Source organism: Pan troglodytes, chromosome 6 (assembly GCF_028858775.2).
Source record: "Pan troglodytes isolate AG18354 chromosome 6, NHGRI_mPanTro3-v2.0_pri, whole genome shotgun sequence".
In the NCBI taxonomy this organism is placed as follows: domain Eukaryota; kingdom Metazoa; phylum Chordata; class Mammalia; order Primates; family Hominidae; genus Pan; species Pan troglodytes.
Window position 1 is genome coordinate 19,785,492 of NC_072404.2, and position 21,349 is coordinate 19,806,840.

Sequence of the window (21,349 nt, forward strand, 5' to 3'; positions counted from 1 at the left end):
CACACACACACACACACACACACACACACACAAAGCAGCAACTACAAAAAGCACACCCAAAAGAAACTCAGAACCATCAAGAGGTAGCTATCGTATAACTCTCAGGAATACTAACTTGGGCGAGAAGGTATGCAACTAGTCATGCTTGAAATGGATAGTTTGAGTCTATTTGGTAACATGTTTAAATATGCCTCAAAAAAAGTTTTAAATCTTTTTGAAATTGAAAACAAACCAAAAAACTCATGTTCTTAAATCCAAAAAAATGCCATTTCTCTTTCAGTGTGTGCTCTCATTTTGGTAAAAGCAGTCAGAAAAACGAAAGAAGATGAAGTTTTCCTGACCAATCATATCAAAAAAACTTAATCGGGCAAGAAAGTTTTCAAAATTAGTAATAAAAAAATCAACTTTATAAAGTACTCACTGCATGTGTTGAAAGAAACAAGATGTAGGAAGGTAACTTAGTAAAAAGGCAGGAAATTATGAAAACAAACCACAAATGGAATTTTTCTGATCCTGGACAAGTACGTGTTAATATAAATTATTCAGTCAGGGTCTACACAGACCTGACTGACTTCAGTTTTTTTAGAAGCAGATTTGTAACAGTAATCTAAGTATTTATTTTCTCCACTTCATTGAAAAAAAAAAAAGTCAAATGCTATTCTTTCTTTTATTTATTTTATTTTATTTATTTATTTTTTGAGACAGAATCTTACTCTGTCACCCAGGCTGGAGTGCAATGGCACGATCTCAGCTCACTGCAACCTCTACCTCCCAGGTTCAAGCAATTCTCCTGCCTCAGCCTCCTGAGTAGCTGGGATTACAGGCATGCGACACCACACCCAGATAATTTTGTAGTTTTAGTAGAGACGGGGTTTCGCCATGTTAGCCAGGCTAGTCTCGAACTCCTGACCTTAGGTGATCCACCTGCCTCAGCCTCCCAAAGTGCTGGGACTACAGGCGTGAGCCAATGTGCCCGACTCAAATGCTATTCTTAAAACCAGAAATTCTTAAAGAAACAAACTGTAGTTATGATTTTCATTTACTTAAAGTGCCATCCATGTAATAATAATAGTGGTTTTAAACAGTTGAGTCCCCACACAAGGGTCTGTCTGGATGATTTTTGTATGGTCCGCTAGTATTGTATTACAGATATCTGATAAAGTACAGAAGTTTGCAAAAGATTTACTTTTGTAAATAGTGAAGAGTCAGGGTTATTGTTATTTCTTTAATAACATTTTTTCCAATTGACTTGCATTCCAGTGTGTTTTACTGAGTGTAAGACAAAGCAGTAGAGTTACAAGGATCTTTTGGGAATTTTGCATAACCCTGGGACTTATGCACACTCCTGGAAATGCTCTGGAAGAAGATAAAATGTAAATGTGAAAGTCACTATCATGTGAATCACTACAGAGAAAAGACTGAAATGAACTAATGTAACCAAATGGAAACAAACTAGTTATAAAAACAACACAACTTTGTTACGAAGAACAAAATGAAAGGTGGTAGATTTTTAAAGATGAATGATATAACGGCCAGGCACAGTGGCTCACGCCTGTAATCCCAGCACTTTGGGAAGCTAAGGCGGGCGGATCACTTGAAGTCAGGAGTTTGAGACTAGCCTGGACAACAATAGTGAAACTCCGTCTCCACTAAAAATACAAAAATTATCCGGGCATGGTAGCGCATGCCTGTAATCCCAGCTACCTGGGAGGCTGAGGCAAGAGACACTTGAATCCGGGAGGCAGGAGTTGCAGTGAGCCGAGATCGTGCCACTGCACTCCAGCCTAGATGATACAGCGAGACTCTGCCTCAAAAAGAAAAAAAAAATGATATAACTAAATTTAAAATATATGATTTAAGGCTGGGTATGATGGCTCATGCCTGCAATCCTAGCACTTCAGGAGGCTGACTTGAGCAGATCACTTAAGCCCAGGAGTTCAAGACCAGCCTGGGCAAAACCCCATCTCTCTATAAAAATACAAAAATTGGCCAGGCATGGTGGTGCGTGCCTGTAGTCCCAGCTACTTGGGAGGCTGAAGTAGGGTAGACTGCTGAACTAAGGAGGCAGAGTTTGCAGTGAGCCAAAATCATGCCACTGCACTCTAGCCAGGGCAACCAAGTGAGACCCTGTCTCAGAATCAAATAAGATTGAAAACATAACATTATTGATGTAATTAAACTTAAAGTAAACAATTTAGGAAAATTCTGTTTAAATACAAATGTATATCCACTTCAGAAACATAAGGTTCACCTATGTTTGAAATACTCCTTAATTTGTCCTTTTTGAGAAGATACACTTCTATTTCTTCTGGATTAAGCACATCCTAACGTAATTCTATTTTTTCCAACAGAGTGTCTGAGTTATGAAAAGATTTATTGCTAAGGAATAAACAATTTGTTAAAAGCATGTTATTGTTTCTCTTAGCCTTCATCGATTTCCTGGCATGCACTTGTAGGAACTTGTTTTCACTTGGTTTTTATTTTTATTTTCTGATAGATACAGGGTCTCATTATGTTGCCCAGGCTGGTCTCCAACTCCCGAGCTCAAGCAGTTCTCCACTTCAACCTTCCAAAGTGCCGGGATTATAGGCATGAGCCACCATGCCCAGGCTCTGTTTTCACTTATTTTTAATGCCTATACTTGCTTCAAAGTTAGCATCCTTCAAAGGTTAGCAATCTATAATATACCATCACTGGATTCCACATGTCCAATTAAAATATTTTGTAAACAGCAACAAACAATGCTCAGGGAAATTTTTAGAAAGTTCTCAAGTGCTGTGATTTAATCTCATTTTCACAATTTTTGGATGCTCTGGTCTCTATTATTCTACATGCATTTAAACATGTTACAGTCAAATGCATGTTCTATAATCTAGTATTGAGCAAAATTTTGCTCTTCACTCTCTTAACCTTCATTTACCAAAGGACTAAAGCAGTAAAAGCTAAGGCAGAAGCATCTTATTTCATTGAGGTATGCAAGGAAACCTGATTACTCACATTTTTAAAAATATCCCCATAGAATTTACAGACAGGCCACACAGAGGGGATGCAGTTTCTTTCTCTTTCTAGAGATAGATCCCTCTGCCCCCACTAAGCATACCCAGACGCACGAGAATCAAACATCTGCTTAAAGGCATTTTGGAGACCATCTAACCTCTCAATTCCAATATTTGATAAACTTCTGCATCCAGAAATCCTCTTTAGTATCTAATACAAATGTCCTATTCTTCTTTTTAAATCATTTCCCTCTTGTCCTTTCTTCGGTGAAGAATAAAATTAGCTGGTTATTATGATCTGAACAATAGTCCTTCATGTCTGTGAAAACCTGAAATAACATATCCTTCCACTTTTTTTTTTAAATTAGGCTATTTCAGACTTATTTTTGCCTCTGTTTATAGGTTTTTTTAAATTATTGTGTGTCTTATTTACATGTCCCAAAGCCATATTTGTTAAACTGTAAATATTCTCTAATTAAAGTAAAATAAACCTTCACAATTCTGGAAACATTTGGTTAAACTTTCATAGTTTCGGCAAGTTTTCCCAGAATGAGACTATACGTGCAGTTTTAAGGCATATCATATGTTTCTACCTTAAGAAAGGAATTAAGACTCTGAAGATGCTTAGGAGGAAATAAGCACTAAGAAGGTGATCATGAATACAATGATAATTTTACTTATTGTTCTTCTATAACATGTAAGCCATGCTGAATGTGACGTGTTTCTTGTACCCTCAAGAAGTTCACAATCTTATCAAAGACACAAATGTATCTAAAATACTATAATACAATAAATATAATATACAAGATGCTGTGGAGTCCAGCTAACTCTGTGGGGTCAGGGTGGCAAGAAAAGGCTGAGAAAGACTTCAGTGAGGTGAAATCTAAGCTGAGTCTGAAATAGGAGGTTCACCAGATTGCAAAACAAAAATGAGAAGTTTTAAAGCAAAATGAACATATGCAAGGGCAAATAGATTTAAAACAGCTCAATCTGCCCAGAAAACTGAAAAATTAGAAGGGCTAAAGTACAGAGGAAAGGAAAAGTCAGGGTACTGGAGTAGCAAGAGTTTAAACTGAAAGGACAGTCAAGGCCTGGGTTATAGAAGAATTTTGAGTACAGCTAAAGAAATAGGACTTTGTCCTGCAGACAGTTTAAGAAGAAAAGTAACAAGGCCAAATAGCTGTGTGTTAATGCTACTGCACAGGGTGGCTTGCAAACAGGGAAAATCAAAAGACAAGAAAACCAACCAAAAGGCTGACTCAGAAGTTCAGTCAAGGCAGAATGTAGGTGTGTGAACTAAAACAATGAAATAAGGATGAAGGAGAGGCCATGAAATTAAGATATTTTTGAAAGCTAGGATCAACAACTTGGTTAGCAATTTGAGGTTTATTGTAAAGAACCGAGGTCTCTAAGGATAAATATCAGGATTTCAGTTTGGATGGTGATGCCACTAACTTAGAAAGGCAACAGAAGTAAAAGAGCAACGTTGGTCAGGAAAAATCATGATTTCACTGTTGGACTTGCTGAGTGTAAATTGTCTGTGGAGTGTTGCGTTAAAGATTGGAGTTGGCGTGTAGATGGTGTTTTGTGCAATGCACAGCCAAGGGCTAAGGGAGCGAGTCCAGAGGTGTTGCCTTTTTCTAATCTGCACAGGGACACTAGCAGGGATCAGGTGAGGATGTCCAATGGACAGCTTTGGAGGGAAGAACCAGGCTGGAGACAACAATGTGGAAGACATCGCTGTTCAAAGCTGTGCTGACCAATACAGTAGCCAGTAGCCAGTATCCAGACATGTCTAAATTTAAAATAATCAAAATTAAATAAAGTTAAAAATTCATTTCCTCAGTCCCACTAACCACATTTCGTGTGCTCAATGGCCAATGTGGTTCGTGGACACCGTATCAGGTGGCACAGGTGTAGTCATTTCCATCACAGAAAGTTCTATGGGACAGTGCTGGCATGGTGCATGTAAAATAAGAGGAAAGGGGCTCACACCTGTGATCCCAGCACTTTGGGAGGCCAAGGCAGGCAGATCACGAGGTCAGGAGATCGAGACCATCCTGGCCAACACAGTGAAACCCCATCTCTACTAAAAATACAAAAAATTAGCTGGGAGTGGTGGCGGATGCCTGTAGTCCCAGCTACTCGGGAGGCTGAGGCAGGAGAATGGCTGAGGCAGGAGAATGGCGTGAACCCGGGAGGTGGAGCTTGCAGTGAGCCAAGATTGCACCACTGCACTCTAGCCTGGGCAATAGGGTGAAACTCTGTCTCAAAAAAAAAAAAAAAAAAGGAAAGGTTTCGGGACAGAACCCTAGGGAAAGAAGAGGTCCACAAAGATGAGGGAAGGAAGATGAGTTGAGTAAGAAGGAGTGGTCAAGGGAGTAAAAAACAAAAAAAAAATAAAGGAAGAAAATCATGCCAGTGTGACCTTCAGAAAAGAGTTCAAAGAGACTAAATATTCAATAATAAGAAAAGCTGAAAATAGGTCAAATAAGAAAAGGAGTAAAAAATTACCTGTAGGTGGTTCATTTTACCCTGACAATTGGTATAGTATTGGAATTGTTACCAATTACTTTGGATGTAAAATATCAACGAGATTAATTCTTTTACTCAGACGACGTGTTTAGCTTTTAGAAAGAAGAATTCAATTGCCCGTAGGAAGGGAAATGTTGGAAATATGATCATTCTCTTCCCATACTTTAATCAAGAAGGGGAGGACTTGTATTAGCCATCATCCTTCTGGGAGTGTTTCTAAGGGTGTCTAATTAAGGTCTATATAGTTGCTGAGTAAGTTTCTTGAAAGCCTATGTCAAATACCTGTATTTAGACATCAAACAGCATTATACAGTTTTCTTCTTGGATCAAAAATAAAGCTAATACAACAGTGGTTACCAGGGACTGAGGGCAGAGAAATGGGAGTTATTGTTTTACAGGTACGGAACTTCAGCTTGGGATACAAAAAAGTTCTGAAGTTGAATAGTGGTGAAGGTTGTACAACAATGTGAATGTACTTAATGCCATTGAACTACAAACTTAAAAATAGTTGAAATGATAAATTTTGTGGTATGTATATTTTACCACAGTATAACCAAGCTGAGTTGAAACATGTAACATGTTAGAGAATCTGGACAAAACCTTGCACAACCCTCTATGCCTGAGAAATTTAACATATCAAACATAAATGCTGAAAACACTGCCCACAACATCTGTTACTTGAAGTAATGCAGGTATTTGTATTAGAAAAAATAAAACAAATTTAGATGTCACCAACAGAACAAAAATGCATTAGGCCAGTTTCATAAGTAAGATGGCATTTATACCCTTTTCCTTAGTATTTGCTCCTTTGGTCAGTAGTGGCAGTTAGCTGGTAGAATGGCAGATTATAAATATCAGCAGTAAACCCCAAGGCAACCACGTTTGTACAGGCAAAACGCTCACTCTGCAATTAAGGGACAGTGAGTACTCCACGCATCACTCCTTGCGCATTCTCTGACAGACCCGGGAGCAAGGCTCAGGGAAAGGAACGCGGAAGGAGGAACCCTGAGAGAAGCCAATGGCTGCTTCCATTTGTGCTACTGCAACCAGGAAGCAGAAAATTTCAGGCTAAAAATTAAATAAAAGCAGGTGACAATTCATGAATGTACAATACTACAATAAGCCAATGAATGTCTGGTCCAGAATCTTTTATAAATTATACAATAACTAATCTCAAGTAGTTTTTAACTCTATCTCCCATCAGCATCCAGGCATTTCTCTGTAAGCATATTGGCAAACTGGAAGTAAACATGTGCATGTTCATGGATCACACGCTATTTCCTCCCAAAGATATTTACCAATATGAAGAACAAGACCATCTTTCAATCAACTCAGTCTTCCTTGCCTACTATTTGGAGTTCTCTTCCGATATACAGAATTCAAGGATTCTGCTCAAAACAGAGTTTCTGCTGATGTCACAACCTAACAAATCAAATCATCTTATGGCTGTAAGTTAAAAAGGCGCTGGTACAATGTAAGACAAGACACTGGACGTGAAAACCAACCAAAGAGAAAGAAGGAAAGAAAGAAACCAGAGAGACAGAAAAATACAAGAGATGAGTCATACTATACTTACAACTTTCAGCCTGATAGTCTGGTACAAACTGCTCATCATTGTCAGGTACCTGAGCTGAAGAAGAAAAAGAAAATTAAAAAAAAATTAAGAGAGAAACTGCCAAAAGCATAAGGAATGTCAAGTAAAATCTGTCAAGTAAGATCTTCTTGGGCTGAGATCAAACCTATGATTATTTGCCAATGAGCTCCTATTTAAAATGGTATTGACAACACTACTTAGGAGGAGAAATGGAAGGGGATCATTGATGTCAACTAGGAACCATATATATGTCAGAAATAGGATGATGGCAGGTGTATTCCCTCCGAATTTCACCTGCCAGATGGAAATAAAAGAGATGCAAAATAAAGAAAGCTATAGAATTTCCATTTCCTGCATTTTTTTTTTCAAGAATAGAGCAAAAGCTATTTCAATTCACCCACTGCCAGTGTGTAAGCAGCCCATTTAAATTAACCACACAATTATTTTAAGTGATGTGCAGTTATCACACACATCTCTCTGCTTTTTTAGAAACGTCTGCTGGTATGTTCTCTGTCCTGCAAAATACACCATATTTTAAGATGCTTGCACTGAATTTTGCCAAAGTATGCTACAAAGGTTTTTAAACGGAAGAATGGTCCTTGATTTGGCTCATATATAATAAAGTATTATATTTCAAAGATTATATTCACATTAATAAAATAACAAACAATAACACAAATGTCATCTTTTCATTCAAAATATTTTCCTGGCAACTACTAGGCATTAACAAAAAGAATATCACTAGTTCGTCAGTCCTAATGTCAAAAGACGTTCCTATTTTTAGTCAAGGAAAAATACTGAATAGCAAGGACTTAATGCATTTGTCAGCAATCAAAACACAAGTGCATTTTTCACTTCTAAAATGTTTTCATCACAGTTGATTTAGACATCGAAGTAACCTATTCCAAACTGAATATTAGTAATAAGCTTTCACAAACACACATAAATACATGCAAACACACACACACACACACACGCCCAAAAAATAGAAGTTAGGTTACTTTTAATTTGATAAAAATATAATGAATTATCATCCTAATTAACTTTAGCTGTCATTTGACTAGGTAGTATTACTTTATTAGTGTTACGTAATAATGAAACTTTTTTATCCAGCCAAGTCATATTTAAATAGATGTTAATTAACTTTCTTAAATGAGCCTATTCTGCATGAGGAATGCTTATTAAAATAAACAGTCTCTTTTGAAAACGCTTCAGGTTGGTAACTGAATGGCTTAAGAAAAAAATCTACATAAAAAGGAATTCTACATTTTAAAAAAATTTTATATAAAAAAGAATACAATATACAGAATTAAAGTTTCTTTTTATTAGTTTAATATTATTGTTTAAAAACAGACATTTGGCTGAATAAAATTTACGTTATATTATGAAGAGCATAAGAATCTGATAATTGTGCCTGTTATAAAAATGTATGCAGTTTGACATTCAACTGTTTTCTAACAACTCTCTTCTGTACACCAATAATTAACCTTATTACGAATGCACTCTACCCCCGCTACCAAACAAAATCAAACAAATTAATAAATTTTTCAAGTTTTAACTGATGCCTATTTGATCAGCCTATATTGCAAGGAGAATTTTTTTCTCTTCATATTGCTCCAATATCTGATACTGTGGGTAACAACTTCAAAGTTAGCCAACTGCAAATCTTAATTCTGTGACATGCTAGTTGTGCAACTTTGGTTAAGTTTCTGAACCTCTTAGAACTGAATTTTACTTATCAGTTTACAAGTGAAAATACAGTTTTTTGGTGAGGATTAAATGGAACAGTCTAAACGCAATGCCAGCTACTCAAGAAATGTTCCTTATTTTCTTCTTTCCAGTCCTCTACCCACCAACCCTTGTCTTTCAAGTCATCCACAAAAAAGTACATGTCATTGCAATGCTCAGTTTAATATCTTTACTTCTAATGAAGTCTACTAGAGAGGCAACGAAACAGCTAAAATCTGTACATTAGCATTCTCTCAGCTATTAACACAACATATTTTTTTGACACTGCAGAAAAAAATGTTCTAAAAGATTCATAAATTACAAGGCAAAGGGTGTGCTTTCAAATAAGTCTTCATATCAAAAAAATTACAAGTGTTTTAAATATGTATTTAATAAATAACAGCAAGTACACAGATTCAAATCCTGCACATTTTTCCCATTATATCCTTGTTTTGGTTTTCCCTCAGAATTAACAGCTAAACAGATATAACTATTGAGATGCAAATGTATCAACCACAACAATTACTGGGCTTTTAAAAAGCCAACATTTATAAGAATCTAATAAAAACATAATATCCCTTTACAGGAAAAGTTAAAAATAGCTGGTGAGTAACAAAAGTATACTTGTAACTGAATATGATGGTATGAATGTCCTAAAGGTCTTTTGTTTGTTTTTGTAGCATCGTAAGCAGATTTGCAACTTCCTAATATATGTCACTGCAAGAGCAGCACAGACTCACTGATGGATGTGTGATGTGTGCTGGAATATGTGTGAGGAAAAAAGGGCCAAATTTTAGGAGTAGAATAATCTAGAAGTTATACCTCGCAAATATACAGAAAAAAGCTGCACGATAACAATCTGTAAAGAGTAAGAATAAGAATTCCTATTTCTGTTCTAACTCCTTAACATACTGAATAAATACTTCACACTTATTCCTGAACATATTACAGAATTTTAACAAAAAACATATGACTCACATTTTCACAGAAGCTAATCTTAAGAAACTGAATAGACCAAACGAAGCAGCATGCTACTTAAATAGACAAAGGCTTAAGTATACCTCTAATTTCAAGTTAGAGTAAACGGAAAGCAGTTAACTAAAAACACAAGTTGGATCTAGGCAAGGAAAATATGACAAAGTATTGCCACACTTGTATCATACATTTCCTTTTTTCTTCAATTCAGGGGAATACTGTGAAGGAGCAAACTGCAGCTGCCTGAAAATTTGCAGCAAGCCATACCAACTCCAAAGTTGAAAATTAACAATAGAGGTCAACCTAAAAAAGCAATGTTTTTTCCACTACTATCTATTATAAACTGTGCTGGATATAATCACCTTTGGGGAATGAAAATGTTTCCCCACACTATGTAATTAAAGACGAAGGGGAAGAGGAGGAAAGGAGAAGGGGAGAAAGTATATACCAAAAGACCAATAAAATGCTTTCAAGGAGATTAAGCATGTGGATTTTATTGGTAATAGCTGGAGCGGCTCTATCAGTTCATTGCACATTAATAGACCAGTTGCCATCAAGTCTCAGGATCTCGGCTTTAAAAGGGCAGTATCTGCACTCTCAGCTATTTGTTTTACCTAGATTATTATCCATAGTTGTTTTACTGTTTTCTGTCTTTTTGCTACGTATCAATGCATATTATCAGAAAGAAATTCATAAAAATATTAATCATGACCTATATGTCACAAACTCACCGATTCTCCTTTTTAATTTTAATACTTTTCTTAACTAATATTGCCTTAGGGATGGGTGATTTTAAATATAGCTTGCCTTTATGTTATGCTTATTTTTAACTTTCAAATGAAAAAATAATCATTACTTAAGAAAAAGTAAGCGATGAAAAAGTTTCCAAGGTTGGCTGCAGGGAAGCGAAAACCCTCCTATTCTTACAAACTATGTGCCTGTTGGGTTTTTTTTTAAAGCTAAGGAAAAAGTGGAAGAATTACAAATAAAACAAACGTCAAGTATAAAAGGGGTTAATATTTAATTAAAACCAGTTCTATCCACTGTAACAATGACCTGGAGCCAAACAAGGCGGAAGATGTATGAGTCATTCTTTCTGCCCGTGAATGAGACAGCTGATCTCCTCAGCAATTCCTCAAGACAAGCAGGCAGAACTGGAGATGTGCCTCCATTCACAAAAACACAGTCCAGCATATGAGCCATGTGGCCCAACCACAATCTTTTCATGTCACACCCTTCCAGGGAGCTAAAGCAAGTAAACTTGGACTTGCAATATAAACACACCAATTTTATTGCTCTGTCTCAGAGCTCAGATCCATTAAAGGAACACATTTAAATAAATGACAAGTTTACAAAGTTACATACATACATATATACATACATATATATATACACACACACAAATACATACATGCATCCTGCTTTACAGAGTGACTTGTTATAGAAACTTGCATGTATAAAACTAAGGAAGAAAAAAGGAAAAGACAGAAAGATGCAAAGAAGATTTCAAGAAAGGGAAAAGAAAAACCATTACGGAAATGCCTTATTTTTCTTGCCTATTATCCAACTATTTTTATCATAAGAATACTGTAGATTGTTTGCTGAACTTTGTAGCATTTCTCTTTGAATCAAAGAGTTAGAAACAAATATCTTGTGAGAAATTTAAATTTTATTTCAAATAAGAAGTAAAAAAAGAAAAATCCACCTTCCTACAGTGGTATGCTGTTTAATCCTAAATTGAAGCTACAGGCCATGGAACAAAATAATCATGAGTCCACTAAGCTTGGTTTTATACCACATCCACTTTTAACATTAAAATGATTGTACAAATGTAAAAGCATTAATTATGCAGAAGTATAAACATATTTAAACATACAAAAAAGGAGGCAACTTTCCAATGACAAAACACCTTTAATACTTGACCAAGGCATTATTTCCATATTTCTATATTCTTACTATAACAGTAAAGTTTTAGTCGTTGTGTCAAATCAGCTTCAATTCCTAACTAAAATTGACCTGCAGTAACTTGAAAACTTAAGGGAAGCTCAGAGCCAACTAGCCGTTGTTTCTAGCCAAATATTTTCTCTAATGCTACAGAGGTCTGACTCTATTATTATTTTTTTATTATAACATTATACACAAGTCAAAGGGAATAAAGTTATACTATAAAATGTAACAAACTGCACATTTCCTATAACTGAAATAGAAAAGCTTAGCAATATTTTATTTATTAGGATCCTCTGGAAAAACTACACTATACTATACCAAATCCTATTTTTCTATTTTTAAAAAAATTTCTATTTTGTAAATAAAACATGGATGAAAAAACATTTATGCAATTCCAATGAATGTTTAGAAATAAAATATACTTTATCTGCTGTCTTTAAGTCAAACTCAAATGGGAAGTCTTTCTCTCATATTTTAGATTATTTTCTAGCACATCAAAAAGAGGGGTGATAGCCCATCCTCTCCCCGCCCACACACACATGAAATTATTGTTGTTCAATTATAAGAAATTATATGGACTTCTGTAATTCAATGCTTAATTCTAAATTCATGTTTTATGTAAACCACATAAAATAATGTCGTTTTTAAAGCCTTTAATCCTTATTGCACCAAGTGGGGGAAAACAATTCATGAGCACATAACCAATTTTATGTTCCATTAAAAAAAAGTAGGATTTCTGAAAAATAAAAATGAGTGTATTATGACTACTGTATATTGTGGATGACATTACACATAGTGAGTAACAATAGCACATATTACTTATGATTTTGAATATAAATTTAGCATCAGCCATTAAAGCGAATTGAGGGGAAAGTAATGACATCTCTGCTTTTAAGTCGACCTGACTGTTGTTTGAAGGTCACATAAAACCAAAAGGAAAAAACCCTTATTCGTATGATGTAATAAGCTTTGCTGTAGAAAGGTTGTTCTTGCAGATAAAACTCCTACTCGAAGTGTGGCGGCAGCACTAAACTTGACTCAATACAAAACCACTGAAAAACATTTTACCCTGAAGACAGAGAATATTGTTGATGAAAGTGAACCTGAAAGAACATCTAGACCGGAAACAAACTAACAGTCAAGAGAGCAGCTACACATTTACATCAGATATATACTGAAAATTATTATTTCCCTTTAAGTTGTGTTAGTAGGTGAGCTTTAAGAAGCAAATTTGGAAGAATGCAATCCTGTCTTAATTTTTTACATCTTTCTATTTTTGTTCTGGATACACAAGAGGTTCCATTTTAACTATGACTTTCAGGTTGTTAAGAATAAGACATCACCGTGATGTTGATAGAATTGATATTTAAACTCATTATTTCATGGGATCAAATAATTGCAATTGCCTTTCTGTCAGTAGCAGTCTAATTTAAAAGACAAAGAATCAATAAAGAATTGCACATAGTAAAATTATAACATAAAGTGACTATGGCAACATTTTAAAATTGGCATATTCCCTGACTTTTTTTTTTAACTACTGTGGTTACTGAAAACATTAACTTTTCAGTTTTCTTCAGAATAAGATAATTGTTTTAAAGTGTGTTTAGATGTTAAAAAAAAAAAAAAACCTTTAAATTGCAGTGTTATTTCTTGGGAAATGATATTAATGTAAAGTTATATTCTCCACCAACATATTTAAATCTCTGTATGGGAATTAACTTTCTTGGTAGAATGCAAGTGTATTTTTACAGAGGACTTTACTGAACTGAAAAGACTGGTCCCATCCCAACCCTCAAACAGTCCTGCCTTATCTATTCCAACTTCCCCTTAGAAATAAAAGAAATTTTATAATCCATAATAATTACCCATGACTAATCCATATTTTGCATTTGGGGTAAAATTTATGAATAGTCTTACAGAAAAAAACAAACTAAACATGCTAAGATATCATTTCACAAATATTTGAGGACTTTTATAATTTTTCAAAAACACAATTATCATATGACATATGACAACTAACTTGACTCTTATGTCTAATAAGGTTTTTAGACCTGTTTAACTTCCCAGTGGAATTCTAACTCATGGGAGAAACTTGATTAACTGCCAATGATCTTTTTTAAAAGGGTCAAGATGTCTTAAAATTCCATGGTCACTTTCTTGGCTATGGAGCATTATGAAAAGAAATATGTAAACGGTTCATGGTCTGCCAATTTGGCAATGTTTTAATTTCTGGATGTCCAGAAAGACATAAATGGACACATCTCACTACAAATAAACTAGGGTAATTTGGGGATCTCTTCTTAGCTAATACCGTTCAAGAGGTGGGATAAGTCAAGTTAAAATATCAGTGCAAAATAATATATTTAATTTCTCAAAACAAAAAAAAAGTGGAGTCTAGAATCAAGAAGTTAAAAAGATCTCTTTTCTCACTATTAGGTTTTAAACATCACATTAACAACTTTTTACTTACATCATGATTAGATAAATTCACATAAACTGTTTTGAAAATGCTTAAATTATTCTAAAATGAAATCTTATCCATAGTTTGTAAATAGTAGTCCACCTGGGAATTCATATAAAACACTCGTGATTAATTCCTGAACTTAATTGAAATTATAATTCTTTTCTAAGTAAAGGTCCATGTTCTTCCAAATACATTGATCATTTTCTAGGTTTATTTTTTGTAGTGCTAAATCTTCAGGTTTGATTTACAGGTATGTTAATAATCCCAGAGAAAGACTATTCTCTGCAGAGTTTTAAAAGATAAATTTGGATAAATTATTGCAATCACTTATCTGAGCTACAAGACACAAAACAAGTCAAAAGTTAAAAAAAAAAAAAGTACTGAAACTGATTATAAAATGGTAAGAGTCTGTCACAGATTCCACATTTTAAAATTCCAGGAACAGAGTTGCTATGCACATTCAAAATCTGCCAGCAAGTGCACTGACTTGGAATCAATGAGATTTAAACATCTAAGAACCAACAAACCTTCCAGAACAATTAAAATAGATATTTTAAGTTATTTTGGAGAAGCAAAAAAATTCTCTCATAAAGGTAATGTTCTCACAACCTTTGACTTTGCAAAACTAATAGGCATAAGTTAATACAAGAATCTCCATGCAAATTTTCCTTGAAAAACTTATATCTGAATATGACTTATGTTGCAATAAAAAGTAATGTATTGCAGTAAGTTTCATTTACACAGACTAGCAAAATGATCCTTAAATATAGCCAAAACTTTCAGTAAGTCTTACCTTCATTACCATATAAATACAATCATCCTTTCAAAGGACTATTAGGAAAGCTATTTAACTTTAAAGATTGATAAAGATTGAAAAAGCTCTTTGGAGAACTAGACTATCAGCAAAACAAAGAAACTTATTTTACATGCTAACAGCAACTTGATCAACTGCATTCAAGACCACCGATAAAACACATCAGTCTGCCTCAAAGTAGCTACAGTAACACCTGGGTTCCATTTAAAGAGACCCACTCTCTCCTTTTTAACCATCTTAAAATCTGTTCCAAAATTTGCATGTTTCCCACATAATGTGAACACACAAATAATACTGTTATACACTCAATGCTTAAATATCTATAGTTTTTCTCTTTGTATTTCCCACAAACCACACCATAAAATTAATGTTTCACATTTTTATGCCAAATCCAAAAGAAAAATTTCAAATTATGAATGCCAACAAAAGTCCCTCAACATTAGGCATTTTTGAAGTTGTATAAAGCTTTATGAAGCAATCTCATTTTCCTATAAAGTTGCATACGATAAAAGATATAACACATTGCACCACAAAATTTTAACAAAAAATAATTCAAAATAAAAGTAATGCCTTTAAATGTATCCTTGCTCTATTAAATAAATCCTAACAAAACTGACAAAATAGCAAAGGTCAATTTCAACAAACAAAACATGAATAGTAACACATGGAAAACATTTTTAAAATCCTCATATCTCCCATTTATTTTAAACCCATAGATTTCCTAAGTATTAGATACACACCTAACGTTCTGTGTTGTGAACAAGGTGGAAAGAAGACACTTGCACTTAAATCTTGAAGCATCCCGTCCTGATGAACCCAGAGAAACTAATTTCTGCCATCAGAAAAGTCCTCCACCAGAACACCAAATAATGATATGCGCTGCTCTAAAGGAAACAGCAAGCCAGCCGGGTTCTGGCTCTAGGAGGTCTCTGGAGGTACAATAATATAAACCTGATCAATTGCAATTAAAATCTGAACAGAGGCTTAGAACTTGAAGTCTTGGTGCATTAGTTCTTGCCAAAAGCAGATGTGATTGTGAGCTGGAAGCAATTTCTCCTGGTAATTTGTGATGACACTGGGTAGTACAGCCCCAGAGTCCCCAAAGACAAACTCATCAGAGGCTCTAATGTATGCATGACACATGAGGTGGCTCTTTTAGAGCTCAATTAATTGGGCTGAATATTAAGACAGCAAGTTCAGGACTTCTTTTTTTTCTCCTTCTAGAGTTGCTTTCCCCCCTTTTAAAGCAAATTTTGCCTTACCTTCTGCAAGCCATGTTTCCTGTAATTGACTTAGATCTTGAAAGAGTTCTAAAAAACAAGTCAAAGACATAAACATAAGATTTGCAAATCTTTAGTCTTCATTAAATGGAAATGTTTGTCATGAAATTGGTATTAAATATAAATTTAATTTCAAGAGACACAGTCAACATAAAAATAAAAAAAGAGGCATAACTTAAATATCTCAATAATACTGCCTACTTTTCATGCCTATTAAGCAACTCTTTAAGAAATTATTTTAGTCAACTAAAGAATAAAGTCAATCATCTTTTCTTCTTTTTAACAAACAGCTTAATAAATAAGCTCAGGGATACCAGAATTCACAAAAAGGCTGAGGTGAATATGTGTCTGTTCACTGAAATCTTCCTTAAATATATTTAACTCTTGCTAAAATAGTAGTAGGGGGAAGATTACAAAGACTGAAAAGCATTTTATTTATATCTTCTGAATCTTACATAAAGTATATAATGGTACATGGTACAACTGTCAAAGTATTATGTTTTCAACTTCAATACCTCGAAACTAAAAGAAACCACTTCAAATACAAGTTTTTAGAGGAAAATTTCTACATTAATAGGTTTATAAAAGTCAGAAAGATAATTCTTTGGCACCAGGTTCTCATCAAGTTCTAAACTATATGGTCATGTTAGGGAGGGAGGGAGGGAGGTATTTAAATAGTATGAAGATTTGAGGAAGTTTCAGAATTCAGTATATCTAATTAAAATTGCCAACTAAACTTTGATAATTAAATCTAAGTATATTAAGTTTATTATGAATGTCCTCATGGCTAAAATAATTTGTAACATACTGACATCCTAGCAACAGTTCATAAAAAGAATCTGCAAACTAATTTCCCAAATAGTATTATAATTATTAAGGAGGCCTTAAGTATGATTCAGTGAACACATTATGGTCGATAAACAAGGTATTATGACCTCACAATTTAGTCATCAAAATCACCCTTGAAAATTCTGTTAATAGTAGATGGTTTTAGTGTAAAGGAGGTGGGAAACCAAACAATCACTAATACTGTTTAACTTGTAATAAAGGAGAAAGAAAAAAGTAAGCAGTGTACATAGCTGCTGAATTTGTCCCACTGTATTGGATATTTTTAAATTGTTATCTTAGTGAATGGGGTGAGTTATATGCCACATGGACAAAGGTATTTAAACACAGAACAATGATTAAAAGAAGGTTGTCATTGAGAAGTTTTTATTTCCTTCTTTCATTACTTTGTGATAGGACCATAAAATAGTCTCCCATGCAAACTGCCACATTATGTAAATCGTTCCAAGTTAAAGTCTTAGTTAAATTCAGTAATTTCAAAGTTTATTATTTTTAAGATAAGACTGAAGTGCTCCTTTTCTTTTAGCAGGGTGGAGAGTGTAGGTAAAAAAATGGGGATTCAGCCCAAAATCAAACCTCACCTTCTGAATCATGAGCCAGATCTCTGTTAATGAATTTTCTTTTCCTGACATTTGTTGGTTTCTCGTTACAATTTCTCCCACGCTGACTCTACAAAGGGAAAGATAAAATCCTTTAAAAGAATGTAAACCTCAGATCACACACACGCACACGCGCGCGCACACACACACACACAGACATGCATACATAAGTCTAATGGATCTTCTCTGAATAGAAAAATAGAAGTCCATAGTATCAACTCTAATATTCATTTTCTCACTTATTTGACAGTGAAAGCTTATGTTAAGCAGGCAGGGAGAGTTGCTTCCCAGTGCCGATCTTAGCACATTACTATTTATCAATCATATATTCATGGTATCTCAGCATCAAAACAACCTGAAGCATTTACACTTAAAGTTGTTTTTAGGCTGGTTCAATGCTAGATTAAAACAGTGGGTTTTATTCTCTCTTGGACAGCCCCTCCTCCCCACCCCACCCCCACAAAAAAAAAAGCAAAAAGAGTAGAGAAATGAAAAAAAAAAAAAAGAGAAAATGAGAAAAAAAAAAAGAAACAAAAACACCCCATATAAACAAAAAGTGTCAGCATTTGTCTCAACTTCATTCTTTTCAATGTGGCAGACAAACCCAGCCAAAAACTTTGAGTGCAGCAGCTGCTGCTGCCCTCCATCTCCTCTTCCACTCATGTTGGGCACTTTAATCAGAAAAAGGGGTCTTAAAAACAAAACTATGCCTTATCCAAATCACTGAAAGGTAAGCTCATTTTGAAGACTGGGCTTCTAGAAGCAGAGTCGCCCTACAGTGGCAACAAAGCAGATAAGTATCTGCAATCCCAACCCCCGTGCCCCCTCCCTTCTCATTTTCTCCCTCTCCCCACCCCCGACGGAGTCAAGTTTATAAACAGCAACTTTCAAACTGATCACTCACATTGGTGACCATGTAAGGCACTTGCTGGTCATAAAATCCATCCATGCTGCTGCTCTTCGCAAATCTCAGCTCAGTATTTTATATTTTGAGCATTTAGCTGGAGATTTCCTCAGGATCTGGACTTCTATCAACCTAGAGGGGAACAAGATGGCTTTTAGGCTTAAAAAAAAAATCATGAATGAAGCTCTTGAATTTGCATAGCTAATTACCCTCCGACAGTCCCATTCACAAAAATAACCCTCCCTACACCGCCTCCTTCACCTGGATCCAAAGAGAGCCAACAGAGTTCACAATTTACATATTTTCGGTAGTAGCAAAAATCCGAACAAGAGGCGATGTATTTATTTACACTCTCGATGTTTCCCTGCGCGGTCGGTGTACCCCGGGCAGCTCTGATTCGCAAACGTGTGCAAAACTAGCAATGGCGATCAACGAGACTTGCTTTGCACCTAACGGGACTAAAGAGACGGAGACACCTCTTTCATCAGGATAGTTTTTGCGACCCACAACCATGCAATTATCTGGAGAGACATAAAAAGTTGTTGGAAAGACCCACCTGAAGGCCACGCTAGGCGAAAGGCTGCAAAAACTTCCCTCCAAATTTAATAAAAACATTAATTATAGCCCAGCACTTCCCCCTTGGAAGCCGAAAGCGCCTCTGACAGAGCTCAATTCGGTGGTTTTTCCTCTACTTCTCCTCCAGGGGCCTCCAATCCAAACTGATGGATCGCTGCCTCCCATTGGCTCCGCGTCTCTTTCACAAGATCAGATTTCGGGCTGTCAATCAGGCGGCTTGCTGCCCCTTCCCGCGGGTCTCCCTCGCCCCTCTGCCCTAGGGGGTGCTCGGCCGGTAGGCGCTGGGTCCTCAGCCTGGAAGCGCCACGGAGAGACTCGATTTCCTCTGTAACCCGCTGCTTATTGTTAAGGCGCCTGGGGATACTGAAACCGTGTGTTTCGAGTCGCCAGTTCCCATTATTGGGGTGTTAGGTCCACTATTGGGCTGGTTTCCTTAAAGTACTGTTGTGCGGTTCTGGTATACCCTTAGAGCCGCGATCCACAAAGCCTGTACCGCCTTATTCAGCTGCCCTCCCCTCAGGATCTCCAACCCCTCTACTCTTGCCGTGACTAGGAGCTCACCTCGCTCTCTATCCTCATTCCCACTCAGCTTTTGGCCCAATTTATTTTCCCGTTTTTCAAAACCCACCATCACCATTATGGTTTATCAAAACATTTTTTAAACAGTCATCCTCAACTAAAATTAGATCCTATCGTTCGTGGGACAGAAACATAAAGAATCTATAAGGAAGGCACCTAGGAGATGCAGAATTGCTGATTAGCAGAGGTTGTGATGGGAGGATAACAGAGCAAGCTAGGTGAAAAAGTATAAGTCAAAATGGTCCCTACGTGTGCACTGGGAAAAGGTACTTCCAGTCCACTGTGGCTGTGGGGAGTAGGAGGGAGGGCTTGGGGTTGCTCGTAAATCCTAGGACCCGCACGTTTCCTGAGCTTTTGTTATGTATACACGGAGGCGGAGGGTGTCACTTACTGTACTTGACGCTTTCACTTCCTCTCCAGCTTTTAAACAGCCAGAGCCCAGGGTTGGGGGCGAGCGGTGGGATGGCTCGGGTTTCAAGGACAATAACTAGGACGTTAAGCAGTGAGGGCTGCATCTCTGAAGCCACTTGCCCTGATCCTCCTATGGGACTCAGAACAGTAAAGCGTCACTTTAAGGAGCCAGTGTCCAACAGCGGACGGGAGGCCGCGGGGATAGGACCAGGGACTCAATGCTGTTGAAATTCATTTGTGACCAGAACTAGTGACCAAAAGACGTTTCCGGCAGCTGTTCCGCCCGTTAGGAAACGTGCTGCAGTTCTCAATTTCTATTTGAAAGTTTCCTTCTTTAAATAGAACGTTATGGAGACACATTAAAATGGAGTGTAAGAGCGCACAGCACTCAACCCCGGACCTGGGCAGGAGAAAGATCTACTTAAAAAAGAAGCAAACAAACAAACAATCAACACTTATTACTGGGAAAACAACCAATAACTATGGACAGCAAAGACAGACCCCGCGCATTCCCTGAAACTACTAAATCGGAGTTCACAACGCGCGCACCTATAAGCATTTTGAGCGGGAACTGCATTTTAACCCCGGCCAAGGAGAGCTTCCAGGAAGCGCCTGGGCCCCGAGGCTGAACAGTGAAGCTCATGGGTACTATCTGAGGGTGCAACCAAGCAGGGGGTCAATAACAAGGGTCCTCCACCACCCTGCACTCCTGGAATAACCCAGCGCCTGTAATCTGAGCAACAGTTTCCAAAGACCTTCTCTGCAGCCCGAGCCTGACGGGTATCCAGGGTAACCGCGAGGGGGCGGAGCTTCGGGTTAGGTCCCGGCGAGGTTCTTCCCGCAGCCAATAACGAGCCGTAAATCCCCAGCCCATTGTTGTTTATTGCTGACCCCTCAGCGCTCCGCTAGGAGATTGGCCGCTTTAGGGAAGGGGGCGGAGTCCCGCCCGCCCCAACAGCCACCTTTCGTCTCCATTCACAAAATTCCGGCCCTTCTTGGTCACGTGGTTGGGGGCGTGGAGGGGTAGAGGAAATGACACACAACAAAGGCCCAAGTATCCCAAACCACAAAACTTTTTTCAGCTCGCTGCCTCCTCTTTGT

General features: G+C 36.7%; 1 protein-coding gene across 11 annotated transcripts in view; it reads right to left on the minus strand.

Annotated features, from left to right (window-relative positions):
• Positions 1-21,034, minus strand: part of ETV1 (ETS variant transcription factor 1) — a 97,988-nt gene extending 76,954 nt beyond the window's left edge. For 2 of the 11 annotated variants that reach the window (XM_063813778.1, XM_016945606.4), the window contains exons 1-6: positions 19,239-21,034; positions 18,944-19,140; positions 18,683-18,814; positions 17,761-17,848; positions 16,316-16,363; positions 7,108-7,161 (exon numbers count right to left, since the gene is read on the minus strand). In XM_063813778.1, coding sequence (XP_063669848.1) covers positions 7,108-7,161; positions 16,316-16,363; positions 17,761-17,848; positions 18,683-18,727 — 235 coding nt within the window. In that variant the 5' untranslated portion in view covers positions 18,728-18,814; positions 18,944-19,140; positions 19,239-21,034. 11 annotated transcript variants of the gene reach the window in all.
• Positions 21,035-21,349: the final 315 nt, after the last annotated feature.